Here is a 14,430-nt window from a genome sequence, read left to right as displayed (position 1 = left end):
ATAACACATTTTTAAATTAGTCTAATATAAGCAAAAGTTGAGTTGTTACTGTTCTTTTCATACTCATACGCGTCTGAAAAATACCTTAAACTCATCAGAATTTTTATAATTAAAATTATAGGCAATACTATGCAAGTAATGTTATGTTAAATAGCAAATGGGATAAGCAAATAGTTAATAAATTATAACTCATTTATGAATTTACTACCGATAAGTAGGAAAAAAATTTAATAAAAATTTTGACAAACAATTTATTTATTTTTGAGCAAACCTTATACTGAAATTGACGATACTTTTGATTTTGAAACCTTTATTACAAATTATAAGGCATAGTATAAAACAATTAATATTTAAGAGAGAATATCCTTAAATGCTTCATCGTCATCATCTTGAAAAAAATCCTCAATACTTTCAATTTCCTTATTAATATCTATATTCGATGTAGAAATGGGCGAAGTAGTATCACTTTTGACGGAGGTGTTTGCGGACTTTATAGGTGTACAATATTTGTCTAAAGTATTTGACTGAAAAATAAAGGAATATATTAAGATAGATACTAAAACGTTTATCAAGTTGAAACTTACAGATGTTGGAGCGGCTGTATGTGTGGCATCTTGTAGGTCTTCACAAAAAATGCCTGCTTTATTGAGTACATCCTGTTTGGCTTTAAGCATATTCCAGATATGATCATCAGCAGTTTTAGCAGCCATTAAATAGCGGCATATTACAGGATTTTGTTGACCAATACGATGTGCTCTGCTTTCAGCCTGAGCTAGTGTCTGTAATGAAGAATTTTAAACATGAGTTTACGAACACAAAAAAATACTTTCGTAACTATACGAAACGACATTATGCCATTTTCTGTCGTTAGGTTATATAAAGTATAGTAAATGTTGTGAAACGTGCAAACATGCTATATCGTTCCATATTTTGATACATCACTCGTACTATACGATGTCCTCATTTGATTTCTCGGGTGTTATTACACCACACGCTTTATCTGACATGACCGAAATATGAAATATGGTACAGTACCGATCCAAGCTTCATTACAGCTTGAATCCACCCTTATAGGTGGACTTTTAGTTCTTGAGTACACCTGTTTAGATAAAGCTCTAATCCTTTAGACCAATTAAGACATATGCTGAATATCATTGCTTTCTTTTTTTTTCATAGAAGTCAATATCCTTGGTGCGATTTTTTACTACTTGAGAAGTTAAGTAAGATTTAGTTGAATGTGCCTTTTCATACTCGAAGATTTAGCAACATTTTTACGGACTTTTTAAATCAATATAAACAAATTTTACATATGTGTAGCTAGTTAACGCAATAATACTCATTTTGATCCACAGTGACATACAGTGTATTGCAATCTCCTTTCTGTGACTTACACTTGGATTCCATGTTAGTTCAGCAAAAATTATCAATTCTGCCGCTGTCAGTGTTATGCCAGAATTGCAGGCTCCCAATGATAAGACAGCAACTTTACAAGATGGTTTCTTTTGGAATGTCTCAATGAATTCACCACGATCATTTTTTCTAGTGCTTCCGTCTATTCGAATGTATTTCACTTTCAGTTTGTCAAGACATTCTGAAATAGCGTCCAACATTACACGGTGGTGGGCAAATACAATAAATTTCTTTGGTTCCTTTACTTGTTTTTTTAAATAAGCGCTAAAACGAAAAAAAATAACTTTTACATTGTAGAAAAACATAACATAATTTTATATGTTCAACGTAAATGAATATGATAACATGTATAATGGGATGACAATTTATTTTCTTTATTTGATATTCTAATTTCTATAGGAAACTCAAAACACCAAACTTCACCAAGATTGGTAATAGCATAACCACGGAGTGACTGCCGTGTGGGCATGCAAAATCACTTATAACCTGTGTATACTTACCATACTGCTTTTGCTTTAACTTCTGCTGTTTGAGCATAAAAGCGTAAGAGAATTTGTTCTCTTTCAGTCCCTTTAGAGAATTGCAATGTTTTGGCCACAGTATTTAAAGATTCCTTAATTTCATCACTTGGCCACACGAGAGCAGGATCTAGAACAACTGTTTCTCTGAAGAGAAAAAAAAACACCCATGCTTATTACGTCCCCTAGAAGAGTTTATTTATTATATACCTATATTTTTCCGATAAATCACTCAACACTTCAGCCTTGGTTCTCCTTATCATAAATTTAAGTTTTAACACAACATTCAACTCTTTAAGATTGGATTGACCATTTGCATCCCAACCAAAATTAGTTTGTTTTCCATCACAATACCGTGTTGCTATAAGAGGTTCATTACATATATTTTAATTTCAATGAAAAATCACTCATTCGTATACTTACTAAAATCGATAAAACCCATGAATTTTCTATCTACCATTTGCAATTGGCTGAACAATTCTACTGGTTTTGACAAGGCAGGTGTTCCAGATAGTAAAATTATACGTTTGGCTTGTTGAGACAGCCGATCGGCCACCATTGTACATTTGGCTTTAGGATTTTTCAAACTATGCGACTCATCGAATATCAAAAATCCAAATTTACGATCCATTATTTGTTGAATATTACGTTCCATAATGCTGTAACTTGTGATGAGCACTTTGCAATCTCCAATATATTGCTGATTCGAGTTTAGTACTTGGACATAATGCAACGGAAGATATGGTAGCAACTCACGTACGTGGTTAGCCCAAGAATCCCGTGTGGATGCAGTTGTACATATAAAGAGAGGCCAATCTTCTTTATAAAAATCAGCAACTGCTATCGCTTGATAGGTTTTACCCAAACCCATTTCATCACAGATCATACAACGACCATTTAGAGATATTGCAAAACTTAGTTTAAAAATAAAGAAAGGTTTTTTAATATGCAAAATGACGCATGAACCATTTTAATTCTTTTAAACTTAGATCGATTTAAATTACTTACCACACTCCTTCTCTCTGAAATGGCATCAATTTCGTCCCAATGGTAGGTTCCAATGACTCCAAGCAAGACTTATCAAGGTCTTTGGGAGGTGATAGACACAATTTCATCACGGTTTTAGGTATAATTCCCATTACAACATCAGGCTTCAAATTATTTACGCGTTCCTGAAGAGTGTCATAATCAGACAAAGCAAAATTCCAAAAACGTGTAGATGGATCTAGATAATTTTTGAAAATATAAATTTAAAAAAAAGTGTATCATATGACAAAGCTTTAAACTCACCATATGATTTGGAGGGTATAGTTTTAAAAACCTCAATGAGCTTACTGTGGTAACCAGAGGGTTGAATTTCGAATCGTGTAACACTTATCATTGCAACTTTACAGCTAACTGAATTGACACCAACAGGTCCTATAATGCTCTTTTGAGCAGGACATAAACCTAGAATAGGGCCGTTTCGTTTCTCATTATTGTCTCCATTAGACGATTTTTTGTAGAAATTCTTAGACTCTTCAAGCGATGGCCTTTTGTAAGGATGCGCAGCATCCCGTGCAGAATGCTGAGGTTCTTGGCGTTGTTTGAATATATTACTTCCCTTTAGGGCATTCAAAAATGACGATGCCTTATTTTCTGTTGTAATAGGTGCATTGGTAGATGAAGCAATTGTGGTATTTGGTGGAGCTTTTGTTTGCGGAGGTGTTTTAGCCAGGTTTGCTTTTTTCGCCTTCAATTTCTCCAAGGCAATTCGCCTTTTCTCAGCTATCTCAGCAGCGGAACATGAGGACATTTTTATTTTATTTTACTAGCTTTTAAAACATCCAACCTGCGTTGTATTAAATCTTCCACTAATCGCGGTAGAATCAGCTGTAGTTAACGTTTAGGGTTACCATAACAACGATAAAATAATAAGTGCTAAATCAATTTCTGTTTTTCTGAAAAAAAGGTTTTTAACTTCATTTCGCCTATACAGAGTCTATAATTTTAAGGAACAGAAAAGAATTTAAAGAAGTAAACAAGGTGAACGTAAAATGAACTACAACAAAATTAATATAAAATAAAAGCAACATTCACGTATTCTACTTTTTTCCGGTGCCATATATTTCTTTGTTATAAAATATTAACGAAAACTTGAAATTACCCCATTTTCATTAATTAAAGTATCCATCAGTCTGCATGTTAGGGCAATTGCAGCACTCCCTTTTATCGACATTGTCAATTTGTCAAAATGCCAAAAAATTAAAATATTTTACAAGAAGGGGCTTTTAATTTCAAAATCTATTAATTTCATTAGATTTATATAAATTTTTGTTTTAAAAGCCGGTACTCTGTTCGGTTTTCGCGTTGAAATTTGCGAAATATTTTCCATTTGTGATACTTTGTTTTTTCGTGTTGAAAAACTGACGTTTATAGCACGGCGCCATTTGCAATGTGAATTAAGAAATATTTTTGTTCCGAAACTATACAAAGGATCAAAGGAATAGCAGATCAATTGCCCAAGGAAAAATAAAATGTTATTTTGTAAAAACAAGCAACAACCACCAACTTAATCCAATATCGCTCCCTATAAATAGCGCTCCAAGCTACCTAAAAAAACGCCGCTTTCTATGTGCGAAATAATGGTTTCCATAAAAAATTTTCGCAAGAATGAACATAGTACCGGCCTTAAAGGCCGGTACTATGTTCATTTTTTTTAGGTAGCTTGGAGCGCTATTTTACAGGGAGCGATATTGGATTAAGTTGGTGGTTGTTGCTTGTTTTTACAAAATAAAATTTTATTTTTCCTTGGGCAATTGATCTGCCCAACATAGTACCGGCCTTAAAGGCCGGTACTATGTTCATTCTTGCGAAAATTTTTTATGGAAACCATTATTTCGCACAGAGAAAGCGGCGTTTTTTTAGGTAGCTTGGAGCGCTATTTATAGGGAGCGATATTGGATTAAGTTGGTGGTTGTTGCTAGTTTTTACAAAATAACATTTTATTTTTCCTTGGGCAATTGATCTGCTATTCCTTTGATCCTTTGTATAGTTTCGGAACAAAAATATGGTCCGTGTTTGATTTATAAACCCGCACAAATAGTTTTTAATAAATAAATTATTTCTTAATTCACATTGCAAATGGCGCCGTGCTATAAACGTCAGTTTTTCAACACGAAAAAACAAAGTATCACAAATGGAAAAAATTTCGCAAATTTTTCGCATTTTTTGGTTTTGTATGGAGTTTCAACGCGAAAACCGAACAGAGTACCGGCCTTAAGGTGGGTATTAAGTTCGACTTTTTTCACTAAAGGTGTGTACTATGTTCGTTTTTCGAGTTGAAAATCACTATATTTTCGCGATTACTTTTCCTGAAATAATCAAAATTATAAATGAAAACAAACATATTCCCGTAAAGTCATGCCGAAATCTATAGGAACAAGAAATTGCGCATCAATTGAGTTAATTTATCTGCTTTATATTGCATTGTTTTAGTAAAGTAACCGCGAAAATTTCAACTCGAAAAGCGAACATAGTACTTACCTTAAAGCTGAGTACTATGTTCTGTTTTCAAGCTGAAAACCAGCTTGTTTTCACGGTTACTTTTTTTAATTAATTAATTTAGAAATATAAAATTATTTGCAATCAATTCCTTGGACTTTTTCAATCCATTATTTGACAATACTTGATCAAAATATAATCGTCTTCATAAATATATTTGTACTTTTAATTTAGTGTTTTGGTGGAAAAACCGAACATAGTACTCACCTTAAAATGAAAACTAAAGGTAAGTACTATGTCCGCTTTTCGCGTTGAAATTTTCGTGGTTACTTTATTAAAACAGTTCAATATAAAACAGATAAATTAACTCAATTGATGCGCTGTTTCTTGTTTCTCTAGATTTCGAAAAGACTTCACAGGAATAAGTTTGTTTTCATTTATAATTTTGATTATTTGAGGAAAAGTAATCGCGAAAATAAAGTGGTTTTCAACTCGAAAACCGAACATAGTACCCACCTTAAAACAGTAAAAAAGGCATAAAATTATACATATTTGTTGCAGATTTTGTTATAACTTGATGGGGAATAGCCCAAAGCAAGTTTTCAAAAAGTTTGTACTTTTTTTCTATCGATTTGTCTATCAATTTGTAGTCCTTGAGGGCATTGATTGATTATTATTAAATAAAATTACAAAAATTACAAATTACAAATCAACTATTGAATACAATTTTTTCCGCTATTTCTGGCCTTTAACAGCCACCTCTATTGATCGACAGAAATTCAACGTCACAACTAAATTTTAACAGCCAATTTCTCATATCCGAAACGAATGCTTTCGTTCGACTAGAATGCCCAAAACAGCTGAATTCATAAAGGAAAATCAGCATTTCAGTCGAACGAAAGCGTTCGTTTCGGATATGAGAAATTGGCTGTAAGTACATAGAGAAAAATGCTGCAAATGAAAATTGAAGCATATGCGCATACAACTTTTTTTGAGGGATGGCAACCCTGGTTCAATGTTTATTACCTGTAGTAGTAAACAATTGGATTTACGATTATTTATTTAGCACCATTAAAAGTTATCTTGTAAAAACTATTATCTTGTGGGCTACGATGACGACATTAACCAACGAAGAACGCCATTTGGAGGAAATGTCTACGATTGGTCATTATGAGGATTCAGGTATATTCTTCGAAGTGCTCAGCTGGGAAGACATTATTATACCGAACATTTTATCGAACTTGACCCTGAAAGAACTTTTTACGCTCCGTTGTTGTTCACAAGCCGCAAAACGATTGGTTGATGGTGCTATTGAAAAGCTAACGGAAATAAATTTTGCAGGCAACAACAGTCCCAACATTCACTTTGCATTTAGAGTGCTGGGAGAAAATTGCAAAAAATTGGAGAATCTTCAATTGGCCCGATGTCACTGGATGACTGATGAATTGTTGTTACCTATATTAGCAAAAAATAAACATTTAAAAGTGGTCAATTTAAATGAATGCGTTAATATAACACCAATGGCGTTACAGCCCATCATAATAGAATGTAAGGATTTGCGTGTCCTTAAGTTGTCGAAATGTCAATGGTTAACAACAGGGGCCGTTGATGCTCTCACCTTGCATCAAAGCAATCTTGAGGAGTTCGATATATCACATTGTGCGGCAATTGGCGAGCGCTGTTTGATTATATTTTTTAGAAAACTGAATAAGCTAACCATTTTGTCATTGGCGAACACCTTAAGCGTTACGGATCAAGTATTGATACAAATAGGAAAGTATTGCCGAGCTTTGGAACATATTAATTTGGTTGGATGCTCAGCTATAACGGATTATGGAATACAGTGAGTAAAATACAATACAATGTTGGCATGGATTGTTTCTTTATTTTTTTATTGATTGATCGTTTTTTGTCACATCTATATCATATATAATAGAGAATTTAAAAGAGTTTCGACCGAAACTATGAAAAATATGGCTTAAGATTTTAATTTATCAAGAATTTAAATAGGAGTTCGTTTTTCGTTTTACTTTTTTTCCAATCCCCGGCTATTCAGCAATGGTATTAATTATAACAAGTATATACAGCAGTAAGTTCGGCCGGGCCGAATCTTAAATACCCACTACCATGAATCATTCTAGAAGCCCAAGAAATAAAGTCGGGAGATCGGTCTATATGGGGGCTATACCAAAACATGGTATAGCCTACTTGTGACACACCTATTTGTGATCTTAAAATACCTCTAGATTTTCAATTTCAAGCAAATCGGCTAGAAAATATAGTCTCTAGACGCCCAAGAAGTTAAATCGGGAGATCAGTCTATATGGGGGTTATACCAAAAAATGGACCGATACACCCTAATTTCGGCACACCTATTTGTGGTCATAAAATACTTCTAGATTTCAAATTTCAGGCAAACATACAGTTCTAGACGCCAATCGGGAGATCGGTCTATATGGGGGCTATACTAAAACATGGATCGATGGGCACCATTTTCGGCACACCTTTTTTGGTCCGCAAGTACCTCTAGATTTCCAATTTTAGGCAAATTGGATAAAAACTACGGTTTTTATAAGCCCAAGACCCCAAATCGGGAAGTCGGTTTATATGGGGACTATATCGAAACGTGGACCGAACTTCGAACTTGACCTGCCTGCAAACAAAAAACGAATCTGTGCCAAATTTCAGGACGATAGCGCCATTATTGAAGGCTGTAACGTGATTACAACAGACGGACATGCTTATATCGTCTTAGAATTTCTCCCTGACCACGAATATATATACTTTATATTGTCGGAAATCAATATTTCGATGTGTTACAAACGGAATGACAAACTTATTATACCCCATCACCATGGGGAGCCACCGTGGTGCAATGGTTAGCATGCCCGCCTTGCATACACAAGGTCGTGGGTTCGATTCCTGCTACGACCGAACACCAAAAAGTTTTTCAGCGGTGGATTATCCCACCTCAGTAATGCTGGTGACATTTCTGAGGGTTTCAAAGCTTCTCTAAGTAGTTTCACTGCAATGTGGAACGCCGTTCGGACTCGGCTATAAAAAGGAGGTCCCTTGTCATTGAGCTTAACATGGAATCGGGCAGCTCTCAGTGATATCACAATGGACTGAATAGTCTAAGTGAGCCTGATACATCGGGCTGCCACATAACCTAACCTAACCTAACATACCCCATCACCACTGTATGGTGGTGGTTATAAAAATATAGTATTCCACTAGAAAAAATATAAAACAAACCCTAATAGGTCCATAACATGATAAAGACACCAAATCCCCCTATTTCTTATATTGTTCGACATGTTTTTAGGCTTTTCTTTTCGTAATGGTAGTCTTCGTTTCAGGGATGAAAAATCATATTTGGTTTAAATTGGTTTAATTTGTACCAAATTTCAAAAATAATGGATTGGAATTAGTAACCAAAAAATAAAAACTATTTATCAACTTGTAAAATAACGATGGTTGTGAAGTAAACTGGCGGAAACCAAAAACAAGTCGTAAATGGACAATATTTATCCAATTTGACTGTAATTTAGTCAGACCTAAAAGATGTCATCACGATCATTTATAATGGACAAAATTATTATTAATATAAATCGACGCTGGGGCTTCTAGAGCAAATTTGAAGACAAACCAAAATTTTCAAATTTACCAAATATATCATTGTAGTACCAGTGTACTTTTGGAAAGAGGAATTTAGCAAATTTAGTACAATTGTACCAACTTTTACATCCCTGCTTCGTTTAGTCCTATATACCAACACGTTGAAGTGATTTGATATTGAATATAAATGCCTATTTCCTGATTGCTACACCTGAAATTAAACCCTAGTTGTCAATATAACATGCAATATTTTTCGTTAGCCAGTAGATTTATTTGATCTACTAATACGCCAACGCTAATTATATGTAATTTTCAAAATTTCCATTTAAAATTCCGTCAAAAAAATTGAGGGCCTTGTTGGACTAATTGTTAAAGATCTAACCTTGTTCACATTAGCATCTTCATATATACAATTTTGTTTTAATTTCTTCGAAACTTTTCTTTTGCAAAAGTGTTTCAAACCTATTTCGTCTATGCATGGTATATTGTTGGTCCTTGATATTTCCTTTTTATTTTTGAATATCCTATACAACTCATTTTCGTATTTTACTTTCTTTTTCTTATCATAGAGCTTTGGGTAGCTATTGTCAGCAACTGCAATCACTTTTTGTTCGACATTGTCCACGAGTTAGCGAACGCTCTTTAGGCCCTTTGCGTAAACGAATTTTTATAGATAAACAATTTAATTTAGATTTCAATCAAAACGATTTTTATCCCACCGATTTTCTAATTTACTAGCCAAGACATTATTAAAATCATCGAAACTCTACCGTTTCTGCCTTTGGTTAAGTTTTAACACATTTACTTTACAGAACCCTAACCAAAAATTGTACACAACTGAAATCTTTAATGGTACAAAGATGTGATTTGGTAACGGAGAGATCTCTATTTCCACTGAGGGGTAAACTTCATATAGATCGACCGCCAGCAGCAGAAATGCAATTACAACTCTACGATATAAGGCAACATATTAATCAAATTTTCCTACAAGTTTAAATTAGGCGTTAAGAATACTATGGAGATGGTGCTATTGGTAAAATAAGGCTATGATGGCATTGTAAATATTATGTACATGATTGTTTTGTCAGATTCTTAAAAAAACGCTTGCTCTAAGTTATAAAATTATTGTCTTATTTAATGAAATAAAGTTATAATTAAAGTAAACATAAAAAATGTTTCAGCTGTTTAGATTTTCTCCCATAAAAAAGGATGCATACTGGTGCTGGTGAGATGCATACTGGCTTTAATACGGAAACTCATAAAATAGATTGGAAACACAAAAGAAAGAATGAACGGATGATCAGTAATTCCAAGGCAAGGTAATTATAGGAAATATTTCAATGATTATGTTATCACTAAGAAAAAATTATAAAAAGTATTGAAATTTCAGCTACTACGTACCAAAAAAAAAAAATACTTTTTAATGATCGCAAAATTCGAAATCTTGACTTTACAAAATTAGAAAATTATATTTTGCAAAACTACAAAAAAATTTACTGGACTTTTGAAAAGTTTACTGTCGATTTTACGAAAATTGAGAGAGAGAGAGAGAGAGAGAGAGAAAGATAACAATCGAAATAGTTTTGTACTCTGTAACTTCCTAACTATTAATAAATGACATTTAATATGGAAAATCAAAAAATGTTATGTATATTTGTGCCTTTAAATTTTCTCAAACTATTAAAGTACATATGGGCATTTTGTTTAAAAATACATAAAGTAGTTTCACGAAAATTAATATCTACACTTAGATTTGATAATACAACTTAGAATGTAAAAAAATGAAAATAATCTAAATATCCTCAATTTAGGATAAATATCACTGCGCCGTAATTAGAGGAGAGGTAATCGTGGTTGTTGTCTCTTCATCTACTGCAATTTTTGTCTCGTACATCCGCTGATTGAGGTGTTCCATGTAGTTTTTGTGATCCTCTTCAATGTTTGTTGTTTGCCATTTTTCATGTAGTTTCTTGAGTTTGTCATAGGCCATCATGGACATATTTAGACTAGGCATTACTTCCATTAAACCAGGCTCACCGGTAAACGAAAGGCCACAAAGACCTAAGTATGTGTGAAAGGGATCAGTTGTGGAATGGGGCCACTTTGCAAAACCTCCAACTATATTATCTTGGGTCTCTAAAATATAGGAACGATTTGCAGGGTAGTCTGTTAATTCGAATGCATTCAGTATTTTAAGTGCGGCTCCAATCCAGAATGAATAACAAGTATCGACTGGTTTATTGGGGCGACCTTGAAAGCCATCAACCTGGCGGAATATACACCAACGTTTTATGTTTTCCAGTGTTTGTTGATCTACCCTATGCAGTTGGCCACTCAATTGAAGGGCAGCTAATGCACAATATGTGGTACCACCATGTCCTTCAGCTTCCATATGTTGACTGAAGCCATAGTCATAGCGCTGAAACAAAATTGGAATTGAAATTAAATGCACGATAGTGCAATTAATTGCCTACTTACAATACTTTTCATTATAAAATCAAACATTTTATCTTTATTGACATCACCCCAATAGTCCAGCATGTGGCATATAGCTGCAGCACAAAATACAAAACGCATATCATTTTCACTTCCATCGTAACAGGCACTAAAACTTCCATCTGGCTTTTGTACAGCAGCCACTCCTATAAGTAACAAAATAAATTCCATACAATTTCATTATATACGAGGTTACTTTTCTTCAGAGAATATATTTACCATCGACTATTGATTTGCGATCTAGACGTGATAGATCATCACCCAAGGTTACCAAAACCCCTAAGCTAGTATAAGTCATTGCCAAATGGCCCCATTGATAGCATCTTGCATTATTTAAAAGTTCTTCATCGTCCGTTTTAATCGTGACTGAACGGGAGCCCTACGAAATAGATGTGAGAGATAAAACATATATTAGTGATCAAAAAAGAGATCTGTGAGTAAAACAGAATGTCGCACTTTGAGTGAAATCAGTTGGACAAGCAGTCAATCCTTCAAAAATGTATCTAGCATTAATGAGTACTTGTATGATATAAGCAGGATTATGGGAAGCGTTTTCCAATATATAATGTCTCCTAACCTCTAAAAATAGGCATCCACAAGGTAGAAAAACGAAAGTACGATTAGGCTGCCATTTCGACACCATTTATATACGAGGGAGTATTACATTTATTGCGATACTCTTGCATTAGGCGGTGAGGCTAAGTACCACCTCGAACGACAACATTTGTTTTAGAAAAAATAATCATTAGTAAAACTTTCCTATAGTCTTTAACAATTAAAATCTAAATTGAAAGTTAACATTGCAGCTGATGTTATGATTCAAATAATGTGGACAAAATACAGCCCACTTTATACTGGTCCGACAATGTTGGCTGGTCACTGGATGTTAACATTTAAAATATCCTTAAATTTAAATATCAATTCTCTTTAAGATTTTCATAATTATACAAACGATTCCACGGAACCAACTACGACAACACTTTCTCTTTCTGAGAATCTCTCTACATTCCGAAACCGAAAAGTGGAGAAGAGGACTAACTCCGCTTGTTCAACAGTTTTGATTATTATAAACTTTGTATGGCCGAGTGGGTTTAATAACACATATGGTAAATAAAGTTTCGGTGTGCAATAGAAAGAGAAATATCGGAGCAAGAGCATTACAATAATAATATTCAAATATTTTCGAAAATATTGAAATACTAATGAATTTAATCTTTATGCAAATTTTTTATGTATTTCTACAAATCTATTAGACGCCTGCTATCTGCTTGTATGCAATATATATATGGAGATTAAGTAGTATTTGTGATACTATTATATAATTATTATGCAGCTACTGTTTACGATTACTGATAAAAAAGAATTTGCATATTTACTGTAGCAGAATGTGTGTTTGTCCCCAAACTTTTTATAATACCTTAAATTTATGAAATGTATGCTGTACGCATAAATCGTTCAAATCTTTTGTCAACACATATAGCTAGTTACTAAAATTCTGCAGAAAAACAAAAAAATGTTAAAATTCAACACCTATTGGCCTAAGGCACGTAACTATGATAAGGCAACGACATGACAGCTTGATAGGCAAACGGACTCCGAGAGTAAACAAACAACTGCGAATGTTGTGTGACTCCGATAAATAAAAACAAGGTAAGCAAACAAATATATTCGGCATACAATAATAATAATGTGCCTCTACGAAATTTAATAAACAATGCGACACAAGCGTAATATCAACAATGAACTTACCTGAAACCCTGAACAATTTCGTTCTCCAGGCTTTGGTACCACCAAACTACCATAAGTCCAATCAATGATATTCTGTCGCATTTCCTTTGTTAAAAGGTGGAGGGAGTTCAATACGTCCAATCCACATACGGCAAAAAATGATATAGTTCCTCTATATAATGAAAACCAAAAATTTGGAAAAATGGAATCAGTCACTAGCATCTACTCATATTTACCTTGTGGAATCATGTGAGGCCAAACGAGCGGGAAGTATATGCAGGAATCGAACAAAATATTTGGCATGTTTGGAAAGTAGCACCGGAGCAACATCTATGGCAGGACCTTCAATATTCAAGGCATCGTAGGACATATTGTCAATGAAAACTTTGGCAAAACTTGTGTGACTAATTTGTAATGTCTCAGCAATGCAAATTCATATAAAGTGGTTTGTCATGCGATACCGGACCGGCTAGCTAACTATCTTTTCTTCAGTAGGAGTTAAACGTCGTTGGGTATAGGTTTTATAATTTTTTGATAGATCTTATCTTCTGTATTATTTGTTTTTAGATAATTTAAGATAATAGAATGGATATCTGTAACACCTGAAGGAATCCCGTCGATGGTCAAAGATGAACAAACAGATGACTCAAATTCTGTGTAGACAGCTGTGCGCAAATGTCATAGGTATCGCAAACCTAATCTGAAAGCGTACCTTAATACTGGCAAAGAAAAATTTAAGACTAAGATATTCACTCTCTTCAATTGAGAGAATAAGGCGCTGTTCATATTATTAGTTTAACCAGATGATAATGGCCGTGTCCACCTTTTTGGGGGATATTCCCATCATAATTTATGATCGATGACATAATCGATGCTGCAGCTTATTAATGTGTTCGGTTGGATATTTATTGCCGTCAATTCTTTGCTTTTGACCACACTAATGGCGTTTTCTTTTCTTGTAAAAAATGCACACTTTTTTTGCATTTTGCCCGGAAAATGTACTCTTTAGGTTCTTTTCTAAAAAAAACAGGCAAAAGTGCGAAAAGGCTTCGAATTCTGTTGTGAAAATAGCGCCACGCATAGAGGCAAATTACGGGCATTTTCAGCACTGCCAACAAACGAGAGTGCTGCGATTGCCCTGTTTCCTTCTTTGAATTCTTTTCTGCCCGCTGAAATG

At 34.0% G+C, this 14,430-nt stretch overlaps 3 protein-coding genes across 4 annotated transcripts; 1 reads left to right on the top strand and 2 right to left on the bottom strand.

Moving 5' to 3' along the window:
• Positions 1 to 226: 226 nt before the first annotated feature.
• Marcal1 (SWI/SNF-related matrix-associated actin-dependent regulator of chromatin subfamily A-like protein 1) lies at positions 227 to 3,808 on the bottom strand. Its single transcript, XM_075296019.1, has 8 exons — positions 3,219 to 3,808; positions 2,937 to 3,153; positions 2,352 to 2,842; positions 2,139 to 2,289; positions 1,911 to 2,075; positions 1,392 to 1,674; positions 585 to 779; positions 227 to 524 (listed from the first exon to the last, which is right to left on the bottom strand). Exons 1-8 carry the CDS (start codon positions 3,721 to 3,723, stop codon positions 351 to 353), a joined length of 2,181 nt encoding a protein of 726 aa, XP_075152134.1. The 5' UTR covers positions 3,724 to 3,808; the 3' UTR covers positions 227 to 350.
• Positions 3,809 to 6,421: 2,613 nt separating this feature from the next.
• Positions 6,422 to 10,202, top strand: jet (F-box and leucine rich repeat protein jetlag). Of its 2 annotated transcripts, none has more exons than XM_075296018.1 (2): positions 6,422 to 7,254; positions 9,599 to 9,833. In XM_075296018.1, exons 1-2 carry the CDS (start codon positions 6,524 to 6,526, stop codon positions 9,765 to 9,767), a joined length of 900 nt encoding a protein of 299 aa, XP_075152133.1. In that variant the 5' UTR covers positions 6,422 to 6,523; the 3' UTR covers positions 9,768 to 9,833. The 2 variants fall into 2 exon arrangements, with proteins under 2 accessions (XP_075152133.1, XP_075152132.1); XM_075296017.1 differs by lacking the exon at positions 9,599 to 9,833 and adding an exon at positions 9,842 to 10,202 and having other exon boundaries at positions 6,427 to 7,254.
• Positions 10,203 to 10,649: 447 nt separating this feature from the next.
• betaggt-I (geranylgeranyl transferase type-1 subunit beta) lies at positions 10,650 to 13,915 on the bottom strand. The gene is made up of 5 exons (XM_075296016.1): positions 13,490 to 13,915; positions 13,275 to 13,425; positions 11,745 to 11,904; positions 11,508 to 11,671; positions 10,650 to 11,448 (listed from the first exon to the last, which is right to left on the bottom strand). Exons 1-5 carry the CDS (start codon positions 13,621 to 13,623, stop codon positions 10,849 to 10,851), a joined length of 1,209 nt encoding a protein of 402 aa, XP_075152131.1. The 5' UTR covers positions 13,624 to 13,915; the 3' UTR covers positions 10,650 to 10,848.
• Between the last annotated feature and the right edge of the window lie 515 nt (positions 13,916 to 14,430).

This window comes from Haematobia irritans, chromosome 2 (assembly GCF_050003625.1).
Source record: "Haematobia irritans isolate KBUSLIRL chromosome 2, ASM5000362v1, whole genome shotgun sequence".
In the NCBI taxonomy this organism is placed as follows: Eukaryota; Metazoa; Arthropoda; class Insecta; order Diptera; family Muscidae; genus Haematobia; species Haematobia irritans.
The sequence above is the reverse complement of the archived record's forward strand: the minus strand, read 5'-3'. Positions and strand labels throughout refer to the sequence as shown.